The sequence below is a fragment of the Otolemur garnettii genome, unplaced genomic scaffold (genome assembly GCF_000181295.1).
Source record: "Otolemur garnettii isolate 467f Iridium unplaced genomic scaffold, OtoGar3 scaffold00275, whole genome shotgun sequence".
Taxonomy (NCBI): domain Eukaryota; kingdom Metazoa; phylum Chordata; class Mammalia; order Primates; family Galagidae; genus Otolemur; species Otolemur garnettii.
Window position 1 is genome coordinate 684,259 of NW_003852670.1, and position 25,991 is coordinate 710,249.

At 41.4% G+C, this 25,991-nt stretch overlaps 1 protein-coding gene across 2 annotated transcripts in view; it reads left to right on the plus strand.

Annotated features, from left to right (window-relative positions):
• The window catches only part of FAM35A (family with sequence similarity 35 member A), a 44,490-nt gene extending 26,571 nt beyond the window's left edge, over positions 1-17,919 (plus strand). For both annotated transcript variants that reach the window (XM_003803020.3, XM_023508761.1), the window contains 3 exons: positions 4,023-4,251; positions 14,723-14,838; positions 17,566-17,919. In XM_003803020.3, the coding sequence (XP_003803068.1) occupies positions 4,023-4,251; positions 14,723-14,838; positions 17,566-17,765 (545 nt within the window). In that variant the 3' untranslated portion in view covers positions 17,766-17,919. The remainder of the gene's footprint in view (positions 1-4,022; positions 4,252-14,722; positions 14,839-17,565) is intronic.
• The last annotated feature ends 8,072 nt before the right edge of the window (positions 17,920-25,991 follow it).

Consider the following 25,991-nt stretch of genomic DNA (forward strand, 5'->3'; position numbering starts at 1 on the left):
TTCTCTTACCTCAGTCTCCCAAGTAGGTGGGACTACAGGTGTGCCCGCCTCAATGCCTGACTATTTTTTTGTTGTTGTTGCAGTTGTCATTGTTGTTTAACTGGCCTGGGTCTGGTTCAAACCCACCAACCTCAGTGTATGTGGCTGGCTCTGTAACCACTGTGCTATGGACGCCGAGCCCATTCTTTTTGATTTTAGCCATTCTAATAGGTGTGTAGGGATAGCTTATTATGGTTTTAATTTGCATTCTCCTGCTGGCTAATGATGTTGAGTACCTTTTTGTATACTTAATTGTCATCTGTGTCTTCTTTGGTGAAGTGTCAGTTGAAATCTTTTGCCAATTTAAAAAAATTGGGTTGTGTTCTTTCTTTCTTTCTTTCTTTCTTTTTTTTTTTCCTTGAGAGACGAGGTCTTGCTCTGTTGCCCACGTTTGAGTGCAGTGGTATAATCATAGCTCACTGCAACCTTGAACTCCTAGACTTAAGTGATCCTCATGCCTCAGCCTCCTGAGTAACTAGGACTATAGACATGTGCCACAACACCAGGCTAATTTTAAATGTTTTATAGGGACAAGGACTCATTGTGTTGCCCAGGCCAGTTTCAAATTCCTGGCCTCAAATGTTCTTCCTGCCTTGTCCTCCCTGTCCCCCCCCCCCCGTTTTCTTGAGACAGAGTTTCACGATGTCACCCTCAGTAGAGTGCCACGGATCACAGCTCACAGCAACCTCAAACTTTTGGGCTTAAGTGATTCTCTTGCCTCAGACTCCCAAGCAGCTGGGACTATTGGTGCCCACCACAACACCTGGCTATTTTATTGTTGTTGTTGTTGCAGTTGTCATTGCTCATTAGCTGGCCTGGGCAGGGCTTGAACCCACCAGCCTCTGTGTACTTGGCTGGTGCTGTAACCACTGTGCTATGGGCACCAAGCCATTTTTCTTTTTTTTTCTTTTTATATCTGACTCTTTGTTTACGGGTTCTACTTTATTTTTTTTTATTTAATTTCTGGCTAATTTTTATATTTTTAGTAGAGAGGGGTTCTCACTCTTGCTTAGGCTGGTCTTGAGCTCCTGACCTCAAGGGATCCTCCTGCCTCAGCCTCCTAGAGTGCTTGGATTATAGCTGTGAGCCCCTGTACCCAGCCCAGAGAGGCCCTTTTGACCTTTTAAATTCTCTTTATGTTCAGCTGTGAAGATTTAATTCATAATTTCTATCACTGTTTGTATGTTTTTAAGATAAAAATGAAGGGAGAACATGGAAATACAAGCAGCTTTTTTTTTCTAACCTATTTCATACTTAAATAAAAGGAAGGAGATTAGCTCCTATTCTTATTATTTAAAAAAGAAAGGAAAAGAAGTTAAAAAAAAAAAAAAGGAAGGAGAAAGGGAGAGCAACATGAAAAAATTCTCTTGGGGGTTCTACTTGCTTAACAAAAGCCAGCGGGGGGTGAGGCTATGCCTCACTCCTTGTAAAAAAAGGAAGATGCTCACTCAGTATCTCAGCCTACCTTCAGCAGCATTTCAGTGCTCAGCAGGCTCTAAACCCTTTGGCTTAGCAACGTCTGCATTCTGAATGACCATAATACAAAATTACAGGATTATGTTAATATTATTCTAAGATTTTTAAATTCTCTCTTTCTCTTTTTTTTTTAAGAGACAGAGTTTCGGCTCGGCACCTATAGCTCAACCGGCTAAGGCGCCAGCCACGTACACCTAAGGTGGCGGGTTCGAATCCCCAGCCCAGACCCGCCAAACAACAATGATGGCTGCAACCAAAAAAAATAGCCGGGCATTGTGGCGGGCGCCTGTGGTCCCAGCTACTTGGGAGGCGGAGGCAGGAGACTCGCTTGAGCCCAGGAGTTGGAGGTTGCTATGAGCTGTAATGCCATGGCACTCTACCCAGGGGGACAGCTTGAGGCTCTGTCTCAAAAAAAAAAAAAAAGAGACAGAGTTTCACTTTATCGCCCTTGGTAGAGTGCTATGGCGTCACAGCTCACAGCAACCTTCAACTCCTGGGCTTAGGCGATTCTCTTGCTTCAGGCTCCTGAGTAGCTGGGATTACAGGCACCCACCACAAGGCCCAGCTATTTTTTTTTATCACAGTTTGGCTGAGGCCGGGTTTGAATCTGCCACCCTTGGTATATGGGGCCGGCGACCTACCCACTGAGCCATAGGTGCTGCCCAGATTTTTTAATTCTTATTTATTTATTTATTTATTTTTTTGAGATAGAGCCTCAAGCTGTCACCCTGGGTAGAGTGCCCTGGCATCACAGCTCACAGCAACCTCTAACTCCTGGGCTCAAGCCATTCTCCTGCCTCCGCCTCCCAAGTAGCTGGGACTACAAGCGGCTGTCACAACACCAGGCTATTTTTTTTTTTTTTTTGTGCAGCCATCATTGTTTGGTGGGCCTGGGCTAGATTCAAACCCACCAGCTTAGGTGTATGTGGCTGGTGCCTTAGCCGCTTGAGCCACAGGCACTGAGCTGATTTTGGAATCCTTATTGAGACAGGGTCTCACTGTATTACCCAAACTTGCCTCCAATTCTAGGACTCAAGTGATCCTCTTGCCTTAGCCTCCTGAGTAGTGAGGATGATAGAATCATGCTACCATGCCTGGCTTGAATTCTTTCATTAAACAATATTTTAGTGATTTAGTATGTCTGTGGAAAAGTGCAATGTGGAATCTGCTGTAATTTTTTTTTTTGAGACAGTCTCATTATGTCACCCTTGGTAGAGTGCTGTGGCATCATAGCTCACAGCAACCTCAAACTCTTGGGCTTAAGTGATTCTCTTGCTTCAGCCTCCCAAATAGCTAGGAATACAGGCGGCTTCCACAACACCTGGCTATTTTTTGGTTGTAGTTGTCATTGTTGTTTGACAGGCGTGGGCTGGGCTGGGTTCGAACCTGCCAGCCTCCGTGTATGTGGTCAGCCCTAACCACTGAGCTACGAGTACTGAGCCTCTCCTGTAATTTATTAGATATGCAATCACTACCCACTCCTGCTAATTAGTGTGAGGATGTATGACATGATTAGAAAAGATGATGAAATAGCCTTTGGACACTGAAATACTAAAGCAAAGGAAAGAACCTAAGAATAGGAGAGTCACCATTAATTGGACTTTGAAAGAGATAACTGGAAAAGAGAGAACGGAGTATGAGTTCTTACCCTGGAGTGTTCTAACTTCTAGAAGGATTTAAAAAAAACAAACTGGAAGGCTTAAAGAAGCCTTTAATATGGGGGGCTGGGTGCAGTGGCTCATGCCTATAATCCTGTCACTCTGGGAGGCTGAGGCAGGTGGATTGCCTGAGCTCACAGGTTCAAGACCAGTCTAAGCTAGAGCAAGACTTCATCTCTAAAAATAGCTGGGCATTGTGATGGGCACCTGTAGTCCCAGCTACTTGGGAGGCTGAGACAAGAGAATAGCTTGAGCCCAGGAGTTTGAGGTTGCTGTGAGCTATGACGTTGTGACACTCTACCAAGGGTGACAAATTAGGAAAAAAGAATGCCTGGCAGATAGATCTTCTGTATTTGTTTACCTGGGGAATAAATGAGTCATTAATAGTAAATGGGTATTTGAGGTTTCTGGTGATTAGGAAAAAAGAATGCCTGGCAGATAGATCTTCTAGTATTTGTTTACCTGGGGAATAAATGAGTCATTAATAGTAAATGGGTATTTGAGGTTTCTGGTGATTAACCCAAGAAACATTTAATAAATGATTTCTTCTAAAAGAGGTATTAAGTTTATTTTGCATGATTCCAGACGGCAGGGAGGAAGAAAGCATCCACCTGGTCAGTCAGATTAGCTAAGTAAATCCTGAGTGAGTTGCCAGCAGATGTCCCCTTAGATTCTAGAGTAAATACTGAAGTTTTAAGTGAGCGAGGTTGTCTAGGAGAAGAGTGAAAGAGAGAGGACTCGGTGTATGCTTTACTATTAGTGATTGTCAGTCAATTACATAATTAGCTGTGTTTGTAAAGTTATAATTTCCATTTAATAATTTATAATATTTATGTTTGTCTTTTATAGGAGTGGTTCTAATTAAAGCCCAGATTTCAGAGCTGGCATTTCCTATTCTAGCAGCTCAGAAGATAGTTCTAAATGCTCACAGTTCTCTGAAGACTATTTTCTCTTCTCTTCCCAACATTCTGTATACTGGCTGTGCAAAATGTGGATTGGAACTAGAAACAGATGAGAACAGGATCTTCAAACAATGTTTCAGCTGCTTGCCACTTACTATGAAGAGACAATACTATAGGTAAGGCAACTAAGCAAGCCAGTTTGATGGAAAACACTCATTGTTATAGGACTGGAAATGACTAGGAGATTAGATATATCAGTTCTTACATTCTAACAAGAACTAGCTGGAGCTAATTCAAGAGAATAAAATATCCCTTGAGTGACAAGTAGCTATTTATGATAGCAAAAAATTGCCCAAGAGTCCTAATAGGAATTTTAAAAGCAGTAATTGGGAGATTTTATTGTCTTATAATAGCTATACTGAAGAAACTTTTTGCTTGATTTATACTTTTAACCAGATCTAAATGACTCATAAACAACCTATCTTATTATGTAATTAGAATTTAAAGGTTAAAAGTATATGATCTTTCCTCTGAGTTATTGTAGAAGTTAGTAAGATGTTTATCTTTTCTTTACCTGTCTTCTCACCTTTACCTTAGAAATTAAAGATAGCAAATAAATGTTCTGTGGTAAAATTGCTAACCAGCTCAGTGAAAAAAACACATAATTTTTCAAATAATAAACCATCAAAGTCTTAGGTAATTTTTAAATTTTTATCTAATAAATCATATACTTTTATAAAGTAGCACTAAGTGCTTTATGCTCTTTCTGATTATTTCTAAATACTATAGTATCTAAAAACTAAATGCAGATCTGTTTTGCATGTTACCATGCCACACTTCAAGGAAATTCACAGTAGTTCCAAAGCTTTACTTCCCTTCATAACTTATGTTTGTTAATAAATAAGTGAATCAACTTTGCTATTACTTTGAAAGTTCCTTTTGTGGAAAAGATTAAAGTAAGATGTATGGTATATAACAAACATTTAAAATTTCTTTCTTTCTTTCTTTTTTTTTTTTGAGATGGAGTCTCATTTGTTGCCCAGGCTAGAGTCCCTTGGCCTCACTCTAGCTCACAGCAACCTCAAATTACTGGATTCAATCAATCCTCCTGCTTCAGCCTCCCAAGTAGTTGGGACTACAGGTGCCTGCCACAGTGCCCAGCTAATTTTTCTATTTCTAGTCGCAATGGGACCTTGTTCCTGTTTAGGCTGGTCTCAAACTCCTAAGCTCAATGAATCCTACTGCCTCAGCCTCCTGGAGTGTTAGGATTACACGTGTGCTCAGACTAAAATTGATTTCTTGGCTCGGTGCCTGTGGCTCAAGTGGCTAAGGCGCCAGCCACATACACCTAAGGTGGCGGGTTTGAATCCAGCCCGGGCCCGCCAAAACAACAATGACGGCTGCAACCAAAAAATAGCCGGGCATTGTGGCTGGTGCCTGTGGTCCCAGCTACTTGGGAGGCAGAGGCAAGAGAATAGCTTGAGCCCAGGAGTTGGAGGTTGCTGTGAGCTGTGATGCCATGGCACTCTACCCAGGGGGATAGCTTGAGGCTCTGTCTCAAAAAAAAAAATAAATAAATAAGTAAAATAATAAAATTGATTTCTTTTCTCTCTCTCTCTCTCTTTTTTTTTTTTTATTAAATGATACCTGTGTACATTAATGCAACCATGGGGTACAGTGTGGTGTTTTCATATACAATTTGAAATATTTTCATCAAACTGGTTAACATATCCTTTACGTCATTTTCTTAGTTATTGTGTTAAGACATTTATATTCTACTCTTAGAAAGATTCACTTGTACCCTTGTAAGATAAACCATAGAAGTGATCCCTCCAATCACACTCCCTCCACCCATCCCCACTTCTCTCCCCTTCTCCCCTCCCCATATTCTTAGGCTATAATTAGGTTATACCTTTCATATGAAAGCTATAAATTTGTTTCATAATAGGACTGTGTACACTGGATACTTTTTCTTCCATTCTTGTGATACTATGCTAAGAAGAACATTTTCCAGCTCTATCTAAAATTGATTTCTTATCAGTAGTTAAGACTCCTCAAAAGTATGTGTAAGTGACATTTTATATCATTAAAAATGTTTTATTCAATATGATTATTTTTATTTATTTGTTTTGAGACAGAGTCTTACTTTGTCACCCTTGGTAGAGAGCTATGGTGTCACAGCTCACAGCAACCTCGAACTCTTGGGCTTAAGTGATTCTCTTGCCTCAGCCTCCCAGGTAGTTGGGATTACAGGCGCCTGCCACAACACAGGGCTATTTTTTTGTTGCAGTTCTCATTGTTGTTTAGCAGGCCTGGGCCAGGTTTGAACCTGCCAGCCTTGGTGTATGTGGCTGGCACCCTACTCACTGAGCTATGGACGTCACCTTGTTTACTTATTTAAAAGCCTTTAAGTTGTTTTTAGGTTTAGAGTCCTGATTATTGGTTTCTTTGAGAAGAAAGTGTTGAAATTAAACAACAAAGTCCCTTTAAATGATCAAGTATGTGATTCACAAATCATCTACATAAATCAGTCAGCAAATTGAATAAGTGGAAGCTCTTATTGTTTATTTTTATAGGACTTAAGCAAAAACTTATTAGATATCCACATATATTTACCTGATATTTAATACTGTGGATGTTATACTGATTGATAGTATACTTCTTTCTTTCTTTTGTTTTTTTTAGAGATAGTCTCACTTTATCACCCTTGGTAAATTGTTGTGTCGTCACAACTCACAGCAGCCTCCAACTCCTGGGCTTAGGTGATTATCTTGCCTCAGCCTCCTGAGTAGCTGGGACTCAGCTACTATAGGTGCCTGCCACAATGCCCGGCTATTTTTTGGTTGCAGTTTGGCCAGGGCCAGGTTTGAACCCGCCAGGTATATGGGGCTGGTGCCCTACCCACTGAGCCACAGAAGCCGCCTCAATAGTGTACTTCTTGTATCCAAAACACTTGTTGATACATTTAAGAAGGACTTAATGAAAATTTGTATGGCGTAACAGCCCCAAACTGTGAGTAGATTGATCACATTTTACATTTGTTATTTGTAACTTGGAGCTAATTTTCCAATAGAAGCAACATTAGATATTGTGTTGAAGTCTCATACCAGGCCACAGATATTTATTGAATGAGCATGTAGGTAGCATGCTTGTTCTTGAAGCTATCATAGAACTTGAATAGCATGTTTATTAATTTATTTATTTTTTGAGACAGAGTCTCAAGCTGTCCCCCTGGGTAGAGTGCCATGATGTCACAGCTCACAGCGACCTCAAACTCTTGAGGCTTAAGCAGTTCTCTTGCCTCAGCCTCTCCCAAGTAGCTGGGACTACAGGCGCTAGCCACAATGCCCAGCTATTTTTCTTTGTTGTTGCAGTTGTCATTGTTGTTTCATCTGGCCCAGGCTGGGTTCAAACTTGCCAGCCCCAGTGTATGTGGCTGGTGCCCTACCCACTAAGCTGTGGGTGCTGCCTGAGCAACATCTTTAACAGTGTTTCTACAGGATATGTGTTCAGATTTACATTTTTGGAACACAAGAAATAATTTTTTTTCCCTTCTGTATTAGATTCAGTAGAGACTAACAGGTCAAACCACTGGTTAGTCCTACACAGGCGGCCCTAGTAGGTGTTGTATCTCTCCAGAGGTTGCAGTCAAGTTGTGGGCTGGGGCTGTAGTCATCTGAAGATGTGACTGGGATTGGAGGATCCATTTCCAAGGTGGCACACTTACATGGCTGGCAAGTTGAGTTCCTCTTCACCTGAGTGTCTCTGAGAGTGCCGGGTGGAAGCTACCCTTTTTATGTCATAGCCTTAGAAGTCCCATGGCATTACTTCTGCCAAATTCTGCTCCTTAGAGTGAGCTGCATGGTGGGGAGTGGATTGAAATGAGGCCAGTGTGGAGAAGAGTTAAGAGGCCATTTCCTTTCATTTCGGGGAGAGATGATGGTAGTTTGACTAGAGGGTAAGTGGTGAGAATGGACAGGTTTGAGAGTTTTTGGAAAATAGAATTGGCAAGACTTAGTGAATGAGTGGAAGGTACAGGGAGGTCATGGATATGTGATAGATGATGGACAATTGCATGAATAATAGTTATTAAAACAAGTAACAGTGGCAAAAATGCTCATTCCATATGGAATTTGAGTTGCTGAGAGGCAAAAAGTTGGAAAGCAGTTAGATAAACAGGAATGCTGTTCAGAAAAGAAATCTGGGCTGGGTTTACAAGGATGAGAGTTATCTTGTGGTGATTGAACCCTTCATTGATTTCTGCCTCCTTTTTGTTCTTTCTTCTCAATCTTCAGTTATTAACTCTCCTAGTGGATCATTCCTGCTGGGCTATAAACATACTCTGGTATCTCTCATATTGAAAATACATAAAATCATCTACTACTATTACATTTCCCTGTTATCACCCAGTTGTTCTGTTCTGCTTTGTACCCAGCTAAATCTCGTGAAAGAGTTGTAAATACATTCTCTCTCCTCTTCTGTATCTCCGATTCACTTCCACTTACTCCATTCTGTTTCCACCATGCCTCAGGAACTGTGTTTGCAAAGGCTACCAAGAATTTTGATGCTTCCTAATCCATAGATGCTTTCCTTTGTCCTCTAATTTGCTCTGAGTTACTTTCAGCATCTTAGACTACTTCCTCTTTCTGGAAATAGCCTCCTCACCTAGCTTCAGTGACACCTCCGTCTCCTGGTTTCTAACCTGCCTCTCAGGCTCTTCCTTCTCAGCCTCTTTTACCTGCTCTTTCAATATCAGGATGAATTCTGGTCCTCTTATTTGTCCTTTTTCTTCATTTGTTCTTTCTGTATATTCTTCCTGGATGGCCCCAACTATTCTGTGTTTTAAATATCATCCATAAACTGGTGGCTTGCACTTACACCCCCACCTTGGCTTTCTCTTTGAAGCTCCAGTATTAAAAATCACACTCTGTACTTGACAGTCCTACTTGAATATTTCATAGGCATCTCACAGTTATGCATGTCCAGGATGGACTCTTCACTTTCCTCATCATATTCAAATCTGGTTCTCCCATTTTTGTATTTCTTGACAAATGGCATCACCATCAACCCATTTATATAAGTTAGAAACCTGCACATAATCCTTGAATCATTCTCTTTTTCTTACCTCCACTGTCTAATCTGTTGGCAAGCCCTAAGAATTTTCACCCAGAACTTTGTCACAGATTCATCCACTGTTTTCCGTCTCCAGTGCTGCATCTAGTCCAGTGTTTCTCAACAGTGCCCTCTTGACGTTTTATGCAGGATGGGCTCTCATTATGTACAATATCTCACATGTTGCAGAGCAAGTGGCTTCCCTGCTTACCTTCCCCTAGCTCAGCGGTTCTCAACCTGTCGGTCGCGGCCCACAGGAACTGTATTAAAGGGTCGTAGCATTAGGAAGGTTGAGAACCACTGCCCTAGCTGAACCCTCAGTTCCTGTGAGGCCAAATGGGAATTGGTACCTGCTGGTCAGGATCACTTGGGCCTTGTCCAAGCCACTGCTGCCACTGCTCAGACCATCATAGTAGTCTCCTAGTTGGGCTCCTTCTGCCCTAGCCTCTTGCAAGCCATTTTCCACCCAGCTGACAGAGGCACCCCCTGGCTTAACAACTCTCAGTAGCCCCCTTTCACCTGTTGCCTCTGCAGTCTCATTTGCTGCCACTACCCCCTCGCTCCCTGTGCTCCAGCTGCCTGGCCTTCTTTTCATTCTCCAGACACTCTGATTTTTCTCCTTTTCTGGAATGTTCTCCCCTCTACATGCCTCCACAAAACTGGCTTCTTCATGCCTTAGTTTAAATGCCTTTATCAGAGACGCCTTCTCTAAGCACCCTCCTTTATTTTCCATCATAGTAGCCTGTGTGTGCTTATTGCAGTTGGTAGTGCTTACTGTCTTTTCTAGAAAAACATTTCACTGAGGCTACTTGGGAGGTGAGGTAAGAGAATCACTTAAGGCTTGGCATCCATAGCACAGTGGTTACAGGGCCAGCCACATGCACTGAAGAGGGTGGGTTTGAGCCCAGTGCAGGCCATCTGAACGACAAGGATAACTGCAACCAAAAAACCCCCCCCCAAAATAGCCAGGCATTGGGGTGGGTGCCTGTAATCCCAGCTATTTGGGAAGCTGAGGCAAGAGAATCACTTAAGCCCAAGAGTTTGAGGTTGCTGTGAGCTGTGATGCTCAGCACTCTACAGAGGGCACCACAGTGAGACTCTGTCTCAAAAAAAAAAAACCAAAAAAACCCAATTCACTGAGGTAAAATTCACATATCATCACAATAACTTGTCCAAAACATACAATTCAGTGGCTTTAGTATATTCACAGGTCTGTGCAACCATTATTATGACCAGTTGTGGGACATCTTTGTCACTTACCTCGCCCTACAAAACCACATACTCATGAGCAGTCACTCCCCGTTTCTCATTCTCCCAACCCCATAGCAACTACTCGTTTACTTTCTGTCTATATAGATTTGGTCATTCTGGACATTACATAAATGTAATCATATAACATGTGCTACTTTGTCCTTGGCTTCTTTCATTTAGCATGGTATCTTTAAGTTTCATCCATGTCTGTCTTGTTGCAAAATAATACCTTATGTTTATATTACATTTTATTTATCCATTCATCAGTTGATGGACAGTTAGGTTCTTCCCACTTTTTGGCTATTATGAATAATGCTGCTATGAAGATTGGTGCATAATTCTTTGTATAGACATATGTGTTTATTTTTTTCACGTACATACCTAGGCGTGGAGTTGCTGAGTTGTGTTATGCCCCTGTATTTAACCTTTTGAAGAACTGCCAAATTGTTTTCCAAAATTGCTGCTCAATTTTATATTCTCACCAGCAATCTGAAGTTTGCAGTTTCTCCACATCTTTGTCCAATACTTTTTATTCTCTTTTTGTTGCAAGAGCTTTTGATGTCTTATCTAAGAAAGGTGTTTTTTCTAAGCCAAAGTCATGGAGGTGATTTTATTTTCTTCTAAAAGTTTAGTAGTTTTAGCTCTTACGTTTAGGTTCATTATCTATTTTGAGTTAATGTAAGGAAGGGGTCCAACTTCATTCTTTTTTTTTTTTTTTGAGACAGAGTCTCACTATGTCACCCTTGGTAGAGTGCCATGGTGTCACAGCTCACAGCAACCTTAAACCCTTGGGCTTAAGCGATTCTCTTGCCTCAGCCTCCCAAGTACCTGGGTCTATAGGTGTCCACCGCAATGCTCAGGTATTTTTTGGTTGTAGTTGTCATTGTTGTTTAGCAGGCCCAGGGCAGGCTCAAACCTGCCAGCCTTGGTGTATGTGGCCAGTGCCCTACTCACTGAGTTATAGGCTCTGAGCCAACTTCATTCTTTTGTATGTGAACATTCAGTGGTCTCAGTATAATTTTTATTTTTTGAGACAAGGTCTCATTCTGTTGCCCAGGCTTGAGTGCAATGTTGTGATCATAGCTCACTGAAACCTTTGAACTTGAACTCTTGGGCTGAAATGATCCTCCTGCCTTATTCTCCTGAGCAGGTGCATACCACTATGCCTGGCTAATTTTTTTTCTTTTTTTAGAGATGGGGTCTTGCTATGTTGCTCAGGCTGATCTTATACTTGTAACCACAAGCAGTCCTCTCACAGTGGGGGATTACATACATTAGCCACCACACATGGTCCTAGCATGATTTTTCAAGATTAGTCTATCCCTATTTAATCATCTTGACACTATTATTGAAAAGCTTATTTTCTTTATGTCCCACTAGACTCTTAAATTTCTTTTTTCTTTCTTTCTTTCTTTCTTTCTTTCTTTCTTTCTTTTTTTTTTTTATAGAGACAGAGTCTCACTTTGTCCCCCTCGGTAGAGTGCTGTGGTGTCACAGCTCACAGCAACCTCCAGCTCTTGGGCTTACGCGAGTCTCTTGTCTCAGCCTCCCAAGTAACTGGGACTACAGGTGTCCACTACAATGCCTGGCTATTTTGTGTGTGTGTGTGTGTGTGTGTGTGTGTGTGTGTTGCAGTTTGGCCAGGGCCAGTTTTGAACCCACCACCCTCAGTATATGGGGCCAGCACCCTACTCACTGAGCCACAGGTGCCACCCACATCTTTGAGTCTCAAGCTGTCGCCCTGGGTAGGGTGCTGTGGTGTCAGAGCTCATAGCAACCTCAAACTCCTGGGCTTTAGTAATTCTCTTAAGAGAATGTGGTCCCAAGTAGCTGGGTCCACAGTACCTGCCACAATGCCCGGCTATTTTTTTGGTTGTAGTTGTCATTGTTGTTTGGCAGGCCTGGTCTGGGTTCGAACTTGCCAGCTCCAGTGTATGTGGCTGGCACCCTAGCCACTTGAGCTACAGGCGCCGAGCCAACTCTTAAGTTTCTTTCTCTTTCTTTCTTTTTTTTTAGTTGAGACAGAGTCTCACTTTTGTCACTCTTAGTAGAGTGCTGTGGTGTCATAGCTTACAGCAACTTGAAAATCTTAGGCTCAAGCTATCCTCTTGCCTCAGCCTCTCTAGTAGCTGGGACTACAGGTTCCTTCCACAATGCCTGGCTATTTTTTTTTTGTTTGTTTAGCAGGCCCGGGCCAGTTTCAAACCCACCAGCCCTGGAGCATGTGGCCGTCGCCTTAACCACTGAGACACAGGCACCCAACCTATTCTTTTTTTTTTTTTTTTTTTTGAGACAGAGTCTCACTCTGTAGCCGTGGGTAGAGTGCCGTGATATCATATCTCATAGCAACCTCAAACTCTTGGGCTCAAGCAGTTATCTTGCCTCAGCTTCCTAAGTAGCTAGGACTCCAGTTGCTTGCCACAAGGTTTGACTAGTTTTCCCTTTTTTAGTAGAGGTGGTGTCTCACTCTTGCTCAGGGTGGTCTCAAACTTCTGAGCTCAAGTAGTCTCCTGTCTGGGCCTCCCAGAGTGCTAGGATTATAGGCGTGAGCCATCATCCCCAGCCAATTCATAAGTTTCCTGAATGAAGGAACCAGATTTGTCTTGTTCACTAGTAGTTACGAAGTACTTAGCACAGTCCATGGTACATAATAGATACTCAGTTTGTTATTTGTTGAAATAAAGAATGGAGTGAGAGAGATAACCTGGGTAAAGAGGGTATAATAAAAAGAGGGAAGGAGTGTGAGTAAAGGGGGAAGTAGGTTTTTGGGGGGAAATCAGTTGTTATGCTTTAGTTCTCTTAACTAAATACCCCTGTGTTAATGAATCTGTTTCTAAATTCTGTTCTCAATTTATTTTTTTAAAAATTAATTTATTTTTTGGCTTGGCGTTGTAGCACAGTGGTTATGGCACCAGCCACATATACCGAGGCTGGTGGGTTCGAATTCAGCCCGGGCCAGCTAAACAACAATGATAGCTGCAACAAAAATAGCCAGGCTTTGTGGTGGGCGCCTGTAGTCCCAGCTACTTGGGAGGTAGAGGCAAGAGACTCGCCTAAGCCCAAGAGTTGAGGTTGCTGTGAGCTGTGACGCCATGGCACCAATTGGGTGACATAGTGAGCCTCTGTCTCAAAAAAAAAAATTATTTTTAAAAGTTAATACACATCATGATTAAACACAAACCAGGAAGGTATAAACAAAGAGTGGATGTCTCTGCTCCCATCAATGCTGCTTCCTTGCTAGTTATACATTTTTTTTGTGTATTTTTCCAGCTATTTATTATGCTCATATATATAATAAAATATATATATATATATATATTTACACACTTTCCTTTCAAAGTACATAAGACTATAAGACTGGGGGCGGTGGCTCACGCCTATAATCCTAGAACTCTGGAAGGCTGAGGCAAGAGGATTGCTTAAGCTCAGGAGTTTGAGACCAGCCTGAGCAAGAGTGAGACCCCATCTCTACAAAAAGTAGAAAAACTAGCTAGACATGGTGGCAGGCACCTATAGTCTCAGCTACTTAGGAGGCTGAGGCAGGAGGATGGCTCGAGCTCAGGGGTTTGAAGTTGCAGTGAGCTATGATAATGTATTGCCCTTTGGCTTGGGTAACAGAGCAAGACCTTTTCTCAAAAAAAAAAAAAAAATACTGTTTCTTCCATAAAATCTATTGTGGTACTCGTTCCCTAACAGCACGTATAAATCTTCCTCATTCTTTTTAACAGCCACATAACATTGCACTGTAGGAGATACTGAAAATTATTAATCCACTTCCCTATTTACTGACATACAAAATAGTTTATTTCTGATAGAAAAAAATCCAGTGGGAAAAAAACCCTTGAAATTGTTATTGGGAAATTTGCAGTTTTCATTTTACATTTTAAAAAATAATTTATATCATTGTTTAAAATAATATATTCTTATATTAGTATCTGAAATTAAAAAATGAATATGGAGTAAATTTATTTATTTATTTATTTATTTTTTTGAAGTTTTTTTTGGCCAGCGCCAGGTTTGAACCCACCACCTCTGGTATATGGGGCTGGCGCCCTACTCCTTTGAGCCACAGGCACCGCCCATAAATGAAATTTATTAATTTATCACTTCAAACTCTTGGGGATAAAAATCCTTCTCTCATTTCTAGGATGTCCCGGAACATCTTAGAGTTGTTTTAGCAATTAAAGTTAATCCTCCATAAAAACCTAGTGCTTTCTAAAATTATATTACATTTAAGCTTTTGAAAATATTTTTCAATGTCATGTATTGTTTACTCTTTTGTAGGCCAGCTTTAATGACCATAGTTGATGGCGGACACGATGTTTGCATTCGTGTAGGATCAACACTGATAGAGAAGATTCTTCTCCATATTTCTCCAGACTGCCTCAACAGAGTGATAGGTAATATACCCATATGCCAACAAGAGGTTGTTTTGGTAAAACAGTCATTCAGGGGTGTAGATGGTATATTGAAACAGAAAGAACACTGTACTATAAATTAAAGGTTTTACTGTCCATATAAAAGCAGAAAAGATAATTTAGCTTTAGCGAAATATAAGACTATGTAAGTTAGAAGGTAAGAGTTGCTCTACACCTGTCTTAGTACATGAATGATGGGAGGCACCTAATGTCTTCTTAACTTAAAATTTCAACTGGTAAGCAAAAACATTAGGACCCTAGTAAGAATTAAGTAAATGAGCATGTGACTCTATACAGGGTGGACATAAAGTTCCTGTGCGATTTAAAAGAGTTTAACATAGTAAATTGTACACAAACTTTCTGTCCACCCTGTGTAAATGAAGCCCATTGTCAGTGGAATGCATTTAGAAGATTGTCAGCTATGATACTGGGGACAGTCAGTGGCTAAGAACAAAGCAAAGATATTCTCTTATCAGATGTTCAAACTCTGTACCTGTCTTCCTTTGCCTGAGATTCTCTAAGCAGTTGAGCTACTTTAGCTCTGTTAATTGCTTTGTCTTTTAATATGGGTTATTTTTCTTGTTTTGGGAGCATCTAGTTATTTTTGCTTGAATGACAAACAATGTATATAGAATAGTATTTGTACCTGGAAGAGGGCTTGCCCCTACTAGACCTTTACTGGGTGTGAGGGGTGAACAGTAGAGAGTCACCATTGTCAGACAATGAGTTGGACTCCGGTTTTGTTATTGCTGTGGTTACTTTCAAGTCACCATTGTTTTCAGATTTTTCTAATATTATGCATTTTGTGGGGAGTGGTTTCCCAGTTGTTCCTGCTCCATCATCTTAGCCCTTTACTCTGCACCTGCCACCAACAGAGTTTCTCTTTATGTTCGTGTATCTCCCCAAGTTGTATAGGCCTCTGGTGGTTGTTATTTGGGGAATTCTAGCTTAGTGGGAGGGATCAGGTTGATTCTCTATAATGCTGGTCCAGCCCCGTTCTTTCACAGGTCTTGGGTGTGGCACTTTCTCAGTGGATGCCCTTCTGCTGTGGCAGCCAAACTCCGCCTTGTATCTTTGGTGGGTCTTGTGTGGTCCTGCCCTTCCTGAACACAAGGGCGCCAATAATGGTCTTGGTCCAGGATGGTTTTCTCCCTCTTCAGGGATAGAAGATTTTTTCCTTTTCTGCATCTGTGCTGGGTCTTCACTTCCACCCTGGGGCAACACAGTTTGCTGCTGTTCCTCCAGCAGTTGCAGGTGGTACTTTGTGCTTTTCCTCTGGGCAGCTTCTCCCCATCTTCAGGCCTTCACTGTAGCTGGAAGCTTTCTCTCATGTCTTGCCCTTCAAACACCTGGCGGAGGAGAGAAGGGCCAGTGGAGGAGCCTGCGAGGTTGCAAACTTGCCTGGTGTCTGTAGCACAGGCAATTAATTGGCTTATAATAATTGATTAAAAATGTAAGCACATTTTTCCCCCCTTACTTATTTGGTAGACCTGTCTTCTTCCCAAGCCCTGCATCAAGTCCACCTGGGCTCCAGTTCTGTCTCCTTGGAGGCACTTGTCTTTCCTTACAGTCTTGTTGGGTGTTGTACAACTTTGGTACTGTAGTTTATTCAGCTTTTTCTAGTGAACATTAGGGTGGGAGCCACACTTTTCCAGCTTTCTACATTCTGACTTAGAAGCCTCTGGTTTTTTTTTTTTTTTTAATACTTTCTTTACTTCATTTTCATTCATTTGGAGATTTTCCTCCCTTTCCTTGATGTTCTTTATATATTTTCAGTCCTAGCTCTTCATTGTTTACACAGTGTTAGTCTTTACTTTTCAGAGAATCTTCATTCTCTTTTCAAGTATACTCCTGTGTTTCATACATAATTCTTAAGGCAATTAAGGTCATATTTTTTGCATTAATTAGATTTTAATGTAAGTGAAAATGTCATTGGTTATAAAGTGGTCATCAGACTATCCAGATTGGATATCACTCATGTCGATTTTTTTTTTAGTTTATTGATAAATACAAAATTTTAAAATTATTATAGCAGACTCTCACATCTCTAAAAATATGTCTGTCATTGTCTCTCAAGGAGTCTGTAGCTCTAATCGAAGATAGATGGTGGTACTGTCAGGGAGCATGTGCGGTCTGAGCAAGGTCTGTGATGCCTTGTCCGTCTGGGATTGAACAGCCTGCTAAATAACTTGATTAGATGTCCCAAAAAATATGAGAGGGAGAATATACAACAAATGCAAAATAAAACAGCAGATTTAGCTGTAATTTTAGTATTTTTATTATCGAGACTTGATATTTATTAAATAACTGGTTTAAAGTTCTTTTATGTAAAAACGTATATGTAACTGTGATGAGAACTAGATAATAGCACTTTTCTGATGTCACATGCCCTTTTTGTTTCAGTCTTAACTAAGATAAACATTGATCTCCACTCTTTACTATATTGTTTTAAGAAGCTCACAGCTGTGCTCTAACAGGAACTCTGCCATTCTGAATCGCGTGCTGTCTGGGCCTTTTCATGTCCAGCAGGAATTACATGTGTCCTTCTAGAGGACCTCCAGCAACTTGTAACTAGAAAGAGAAGGTATAGAAAGAGACATTTAAAATGGTTGAGACATGAGTGATTGAGAGAAGCAATCCATTCTGTCCGTTTGTTTCTGTCAAGCGAGAAGGGGTTGAGAGCTCTGTGTGTGTTTTCATCTTCCTCAGTGCCCTCCTCAGATGTCACCTATGGGATGGTTGCAGCAGACCTGTTCCACTCCTTGTTCGCAGCTGGCGCAGAACCTTGGCTACTGAAGATTCAGAGCCTTTTCATGTTAGATGAAAACAGCTACCCGTTACAGCAAGACTTTTCTCTATTGGATTTTTATCCTGATATAATAAAGCAGGGAGCCTACGCCCTTCTCTGAGGCCAGATGAAGACATTGCAGGAATATCAAGGACGAAGCAATGAAATGATTTGTCTTTTGAAATAAATGAATGACAGAGCTTTTGCTTTGGGTTTGTAAATAAATGTATTTTACAAAGAGAATTGTGCTAAATATATAAATTAAGCCTTTTTTCCCCCCTAATAAAATCCTATGAATTTTTAAAAATTTGTTTTGTTTTTTTCATCTTTTCCTTTCTTTATTCTGGAGGAGTGACCTGGACTGATTGCTAAGGTTCGCCCATTCGTTCACTGCATTTAGTCCCCGTAACATTCCAGGAATTATACTATGCACTGGGGATCCACACAGAAGACGTTTTCTCAGAAACTGCTCTTGTGCTTTGCTTATAAACTATCCGTGCTTTTCCTACCTTAATAAACTTATCTTCGGGGTGGAGAACCTGTGGCCTTCTGGATCTCTGAGTGCTGTCCTTTGACTGAATCTAAGTTTGGATTTGGTCAAGGGGCTGCATTTGGGGATCTGGAGGGCACATGTGGCTCAGGTTCCCCACCTGATTTCAATGCATAAAGGGAGAAGATAGTCTTGTTGTTAACTCATATCTGGGATTTGAGTGCCTTACTTAATTTATTTACTAACAGACATGTAGCCATTTGTTCTCTCATTATGGTTACAGAAGAAGCATGTATAAAATGGGAGTCACTGATGGGGGAATGTGGAACAGTATTGAACCTGTAAGTTTGGAGTAGGCTCAGTGTTAATAGGTTAATAATACTGCCTGAAAATCATGATGAAATGAACCAGTTTATTTTACTGTGCTTATGATTTTTAAAATTATTTTGATTCATTGAAATTATTTTCTTTAATTCAGAGTTTTTTTTAAATTGGCTTTTCTGAGAATGAACTGGAGTTTTGTGATTTAAAAAAAAAAATAATATGCAAAAATGCATGTGTGGGAGTAGTATACACATATACACACACACAAACCTGTTTCTGTAGAGAAGTATCCATAGCTTTCACAATTCCTCAGAGGGATCTATAACAGAAAAAAGGATCTATAACAGAAAAAAGGATCTATAACAGAAAAAAGGATTTCACTGATGAATTTCTTCATGGGGAAGGTGAAGGAATTAAAGCAAATGTTTATTAATGTTTTGTCTACCAACTGATAACATGGGTAGAGAAAGCATTGTTCCCATATTTTATCCAGAGAGACTGAAATACAAACAAAATAGTTGGCTCCCCTAGGTAATTCATCTAGTGAGTGATGAAACTTGGGCCTGGAATTGGTATCTTCTAATCCTTGTTCTATCGACTATAACCTTACTAGAAGGAAATTTGGAATTCTGATATAAAATCTACCCAATCAGTATATGCCCACCAAGAAAGCTGTTCTCTTAAATGTGCCCTTCCCCCCATTTGTCCTCAAAATGTAGTCTTATCCCTGTATCAACCAAAAACATAGTTCCCTGGGTGGCGCCTGTAGCTCAGTGGGTAGGGCACCCACCACGTACACCAAGGCTGGCAGGTTTGAACCCAGCCTAGGCCAGCTAAAATGACAATGAGAACTGCAACAAAAAAAATAGCCGGGTGTTGTGGCAGGTGCCTGTAGTCCCAGCTACTTGGGAGGCTGAGGCAGGAGAATTGTGTAAGCCCAAGAGTTTGAGGTTGCTATGAGCTGTGACACCACAACACTCTACCCGGGGCTACAGCTTGAGACTCTTAAGAAAACAAAAAAACATAATTCCCTGGAACAGATGGATCTTCACATCCTATTGGGGAGAAAGCTTTAAACCATTTCAAGTAGACAAAGAACACCAGGTCACACCAACATATCTTCACCATCTTTGTATTTCATGGGTTAACGCATATTTATAGGAACCCTAATTTAGGCTGGAAGCTTACTTCTTCCTGTCCTGAGGAATCTAACCTTTCCTCAGAAATTATCTATTTAATTGGGATCAAGAAAGCCATAGTTCTTGCTATGGTCTGAATGTGTACTTCCCAAATTTGTATGTTGACGCTTAATCTCCAATGTGATGGTTATTTAGAGGTTGGGTATCTGGAAGGTGATTATGTCATGAGAGCTCTGCCCCCATGAATGGGATTTGTGCTCTCACAAAAGAAGCTGGAGGGAGTTTGTTCATCTCTTTCTGCCACATGGAGATGCAACCAGAAGCCACCTCTGAAATAGAGAATGAGTCTTCACCAGACGCCAGACTTGCTGATGCTTTGATCGTGGACTTCCCAGCGTCCAGAACTATGAACTGCTGTTACTTATAGATTACTTAGTCTTAAATTATTTTAAGGCAGCCAGAAAGGACTATGCCAGCTCCTACCCTATCCTAAGATGACAAGTAAGTGTAATTCATCTGCTCCATGTGTTTCCATAAACTCAGCTGAGTATCCTGAAAATGTCAACCTATCTAGCAATCCCATGGTGGGCAATTGAGGGAGACTTCATTCTTCACTTTGTAGTTTGGCTGGCAGGGACAGCTCTCCTATTTTTAGAAAACCAGTTGTACTTGATATTAACTTAGTTTCCCCATGGGCATTGTTTTCCTAACAGCAGTAGAGGCATTCACCTTTCTGCCTACTAGAGAGAGCTGTGCTAAATCTCCTTTTATATCTTGGTTATTTGGAGGGTGTGGGTGGTGTGGGAAGGGGATCTGATTGTCAAGTGGGTCAACAAAATTGGGCATATGATCCACTCTGCCGACTTTTGCTGAGTCTACCATGTGCTAAGCACCAGGAATACAAAGACAAGATCTGCCTTTCCTGAGTTCATAGGCAAGCTGGGAAATTTTAAATAAAATTATATTCGTGTCAAGATTAAATCTGTGCAGAATACAGAGCAAAGGCAGAAGAGGTACCAGCAGGATAGGTTGACTAGTCATGAGTCTTGGTTGCAAGTGATAAAAACCCAACTGGCACTAGTTTGAGCAAAGAAAAAAAAAGGAGGGATATATTGGCTCATGTAAATAAGGGTAGTACCAGCTTAAAGCACAGCTGAATCCTTTGGCCTAAATTATGTCATCGGTTACCCCCAACTCCCTAATTCTTTCCCTTCCCTTCTCCATTTTTCCCCTTGTCTCTTTATCCTGTTCTTCCTCGGTCCCAACTTCTGTTTTTCCTTTCCTGGCCTCCTCTTCCTCCTTCCTCTTCCTCTTCTTTCTCTCTCCTTCTCATCTTTCCCACCTATCCACATGGAGAAATATAGGAAACCCCAAATTTTCTTCTTCACAGAAAGACAGGTTTTTTTGCTAGTGTTCACACAGCAAATCCCATGGAAGAACTCCGAATCTGCTTAGGTTACCTGTTACCCTGTGGCCAGAGGTGAGTGGGACCTCACAGGATGAAAGGCAACCCTTAAGGGAAGGAGGGTTCTGGACAGAAAAGAGCATGCCCATTGCAATAGAAGATTCAGGAAGAGATCGGGGAGGAAATATCTAACCTGCATCTTTAAATATGAGAGGTGTTCACCACAAAAACAGGGAGGTGGGCAGAAATGGGGTTGCAAAAAACTAAAACCCCCAGAATACATAGGAGGAACGTAAGACACTGCCACAAGGATGTCGCTGAAGAAATTGTCTTAACTCACAAAGCAATGGAGTTTTTATCTGTAGGTTCAGATGGTAGGTGACAAATACTGATTTGTGGATAGCACTGAAGAACATGTTTCAGGGGACACCAACAACGTGACTGAAGTGCCACACCAACTCTCCAGCCACAGACCAGCATAGCACAGAGTGCTGGGAACCCACAGACAGGTTCTATCATATCCCGAAACATTGGAGTTACCATTATAATTCAGTCTCTGAAGTATGGCTTGTGTTGATTTAAAATTAGCCCAGAAATTGAATCCAAATATATCAATGATAGATTTATTATGGCACTTCTTTCTTTCTTTCTTTTTTGAGACAGAGTCTCACTCTGGCACCCTAAGTAGAGTGCGATGGCATCATAGCTCACAGCAACCTCAAGTTCTTGGGCTCACGTGATTGTCTTGCCTCAGTTTTTCCATTTTTAGTAGAGACAGGGTCTTGCTCTTGCCCAGGCTGTCCTCCAGTGCCTGAGTTCAGGCAATTCACCTGTCTTGGTCTCCAGAGTGCTGAGATTACAGGCATGAGCCACTGTGGCTGGCCTATGGCACTTCACTTTCTAAAATTCACATTCATGGGATTGGAAACACCTCAGAAGGGGCCTTTCATTCCGTATGCTGTTGTACAAAAGAGTAGATGCTTCTACAAAAGTTTTCATAAGATAACTTTTTCACAAAGACTATACATTTTTATCATCCACAGAATTCTCTTAAACTACTATGATCTGAGGCTGTATGTTGTATCAGCCTAGTCTGACATTACTTAAGGGTCAGCAAAACTCGAATAGTTGACCATGCCTTTCTTGAGAGAAAATATCTCTAATTTCTTGGGACAATATATAGTAGAATTAAACAGAAAAAGTAGCCATCTCTGTTTTTTATTTTAAATGATACATTTGTATCCACTTTGGTTTCCAGATTGTTGGTGCCTGCTGTGGCACCCTGTCATAGCAAAAATAGAAACAGCCGGGACACAGATAGAAGTACAAATGCCTGCAACAGGTGGACTTCCCATAGGTGCACGGAAGCCTCAAGTACCCTCTGCTGTGGCCTTTTATTGAAGCATTATACAACAGGCGTGGGGGGCCCATGGACCAGGATGTGCTTAATGATTGCTACATGCTCATGCTCTTTCCCCGTGGGCTCGACTCCCACCCTGTTGCACCACAAGTGTCCAAGATTCAACACCTGCTTGCTAATGTGACGGATCTCATCTGCTAATGTGACAGATCTTATCTCATTAAAGCAGTTGTTTGAGGGCTTGTTTCCAGACAGCAAAACATCTCCATGCTGGCTCGGAGATTGTCCCTCTCCCAGCACCTTCCTCAAAAACTGGTGACCGCTTCATGAGCCTGGTGCTCAGTCTCCTACACAGATGATGCAACACAGGTCCTGAATCGTACAATTCGAATAAAGCGTTCCTCTTTCCTGGCATTTTAATTATGGCCCCTGTTTTGATGCCACTATAGGGAGAAATGTGTGAGAGGGTATGAGGCTTCTCAATTAATTTCCACTTTATCTTTGGAAGTCTTGTAACTGGTTTGTTATTAAGAAGCGAATTCTACCCCCGTAAGGAATAAATTTGCTAAGGGTGACCTCTCTGTTTACACACTGTATGGCATCTTGATGTTTTTTCAAAATCATCATTGATTTCAGTTTTTCTTTTCTGCCTGAGATGCAACACTAGTGAAAGTTTTACAGTTTTCGAGAAAAGATCTAGAAGCCTGTTAAAGTAGACTTATGAGTCAGGGTTCAGCACCGGAAACCCAAGCCACCCTGGGAAGTCTAAGCAGAAAGAGCTTTCACACATAATTCAGATATTACAAAGGTGTCAGGAAGGCTCGAGGAACAGGCTCCAGTCTGAGCCTCCCAGAGGCCGCCCTGTGAACAATTGAGTCATGAAAATACCACCATTAGCCTCAATCCCAGGAGGCAGCTGCTGGCATCCAGGCAACTAGCTCTCAAGAACATGGAAGCTAGGAGCTGGGTGCGGCTGCCCCAGACTCAAGCTCTGCAGCTGCGCTTGTCAGGAGCAAAACCTTCAGGAAGGTGGCTTCTGTCTTCTCTCCACTGCCCATATTTCACACGTGAGTCACACTGGTGGAACCCAGTTCACCCTGAGAGCATGAGCTGCAAGCAACTTTGGGAAATATGTCTTTTCTAAGGCTTTGCAGTTCAGTAACAGGAGGGGAGATGGGATGGACACTCAGTGACCCCATTTACTATACATAGTTTAGTTTGTTAAAGGATGAGTTGGCAGACACCCCAGGTAACATCATAATCCACAAATGCTAACTAACCAGCTGCTGGTACACGGCAAGTAGCATCTTCATTTGAGAATAGAGCATCCCCAACTTCTCATTTTGGAGATTTTCAGAATGAAAGTTGAAGGAACAATGCAACGAGCACATTCATTAAGTGTCATTATATTATTTTGGCACTTTTACTTTCTCTTTTGTGGCTCATTCTCCATCCTTTTCTTTAAACAAACCTTTTGAAAGTAATTTGTAAGAGTTTATCTCTGTTCCATTGTCTTATGTTTATTGCTGAGCCAGAACCACACAGCTGTAATTATCCCAACTTTACACCTGATAGGAAAAATACTCCCACATTTTTTCTTCATTCAAATTCTTTTTCTCAGACTTCTTTGATCACTTGTTCTTTTTTATTTCCCATTAAAGGTATGTATTTCAATAGTTCTTAGTACATGCAAAATGTACAGCCATCACCACAATCGATTTTATTTTTATTTATTTATCTATTTATTTATTTTTTGAAACAGAGTATTACTACGTCACCCTCAGTAGAGTGCTGTGGCATCACAGCTCACAGCAACCTCTAACTCTTGGGCTTTAGCGATCCTCTTGCCTCAGCCTCTCAAGTAGCTGGGACCATAGGCGCCCACCACAATGCCCGGCTATTTTTTTGTTGCAGTTGTTGTTTAGCTGGCCAGGCCAGGTTTGAACCCGCCACCCCAAGTGTATGTATGTGGCCAGCACCCTTAATCACTGAGCTATGGGCAGGGAGCCCACAATTAATTTTACAATAGAACATGTTCATTGCCTCCAAAATACGTTCATCCACGCCATGACATTAGCTACTGTACCATAATACTTTCATCACCCCTCACTTTTCCCCTAGCCCTAGGTAACCAACCACTAATCTACTTTCTGGCTGTATAGATTTTATATTCTGACATTTCGTGTAAATAAAATCATACACTATGTCATCTTTTATAATTCGTTTTTTTCACTTAGCATAACGTTTTCAAGGTTTATTCATGTTGAAGCCTATTATCACGACTTCATTCCTTTTTACTGACAAATAATACTTCACACTATGCATGGACCACATTTTATTCATCCATTCAACTGATGGACAATTGAGTTTTCTCACTTTTTGGCTATTAAGAATAAAATAATACTACCATGAATATTTGGATATAAGTTTTTGTGTGGACATACATTTTCACTTCTCTTGGATATATATCCAGGAGTGGAATTTCTGGGTTGTATGGTTTGAACATTTGAGAAACGGCCAAACTGTTTTCTAATCTTCTGTTCCTGCCAGCATTCTCACCAGCACTTGTTATTATTATCTGATTTCTTGGTTACAGCATTCCTAGTAGGTGTGCCATCTGTTCTTGTGAATGAGTTTAGATTCATTTTATCCTGTTGTTATTTTTAATGGGGTTGCTTTAAGTTTATAGAATATTTGGGGAGATTGGACACCTTTTTAGTGGTTAAGATTTACCATCTAGGAATAGAGGATGGCTTTCCAATTAGGGAAATTTATTTATTTATTACAGTTTTTGGCTGGGGCTGGGTTTGAACCTGCCACCTCCACCATAAGGGGCCGGCGTCTTACTCCTTTGAGCCACAGGTGCTGCCCCAGGGAAACATTCTTTTATGTTCCTCAGTTTTAGCTTTATTTTGCAATCCAAATTTAAAGAGTTGCAACCATGAAGGTTTTTTTTGGTTGTTGTTGTTGTTAAATCACTGATTTCAACTATGCTCATAGAATATCCTTTCCATTCCATAATGTCTCAGGCACATCACATAACTTCCTAGTCATTTTGTTTTAGAAAGTCCAGGATTTAAAACTCTAGCCTCATTCTCCCCTTCTCCAGAGCAGGCCAGGCTTGTTTCTTGAGGGATTTAGAAAGGGGAGGAGACATGTGCATCTCTTTCTTTCCTTCCACTCCAGCTCTTGGAGCTGCAGGGAGGGCATGGATTGGCACTGGGGTGTCCTGTCCCTTTTCCTTCCCTGAGTCTCCAGAGCCTCCTTTGCTCCTCCAAAAAGTTGGGGCAGGGAGGAAAGAAGGGAAGGGAGCAGAGTCTCATTATAAACTGGCTATCACTGTGGCCCTCTTGTTTGGTGGTCTCTGCTTGTCCAGTCAGTGCTGACAGCTGACGTCCCTGTGTAGCAGGCATTCAGTGCTCTTGTTCCTGGAGTGCATGTGAGAGTTCTTAAGAAGCACGCCCCTCTTGTACACTGTGTGCACTATTCTCATCTTGATGAAATTCCTACCTTGTCTCTCCTCCCCCGTCAGCTCCCTCCTCTTTCCCTCCATCTTGCCATCTCTCTCTCATTCACTTCTCTCATGCTCAGATAAGCGCAAGGGTGTAGGTCAGCAAATTCTCTGCACA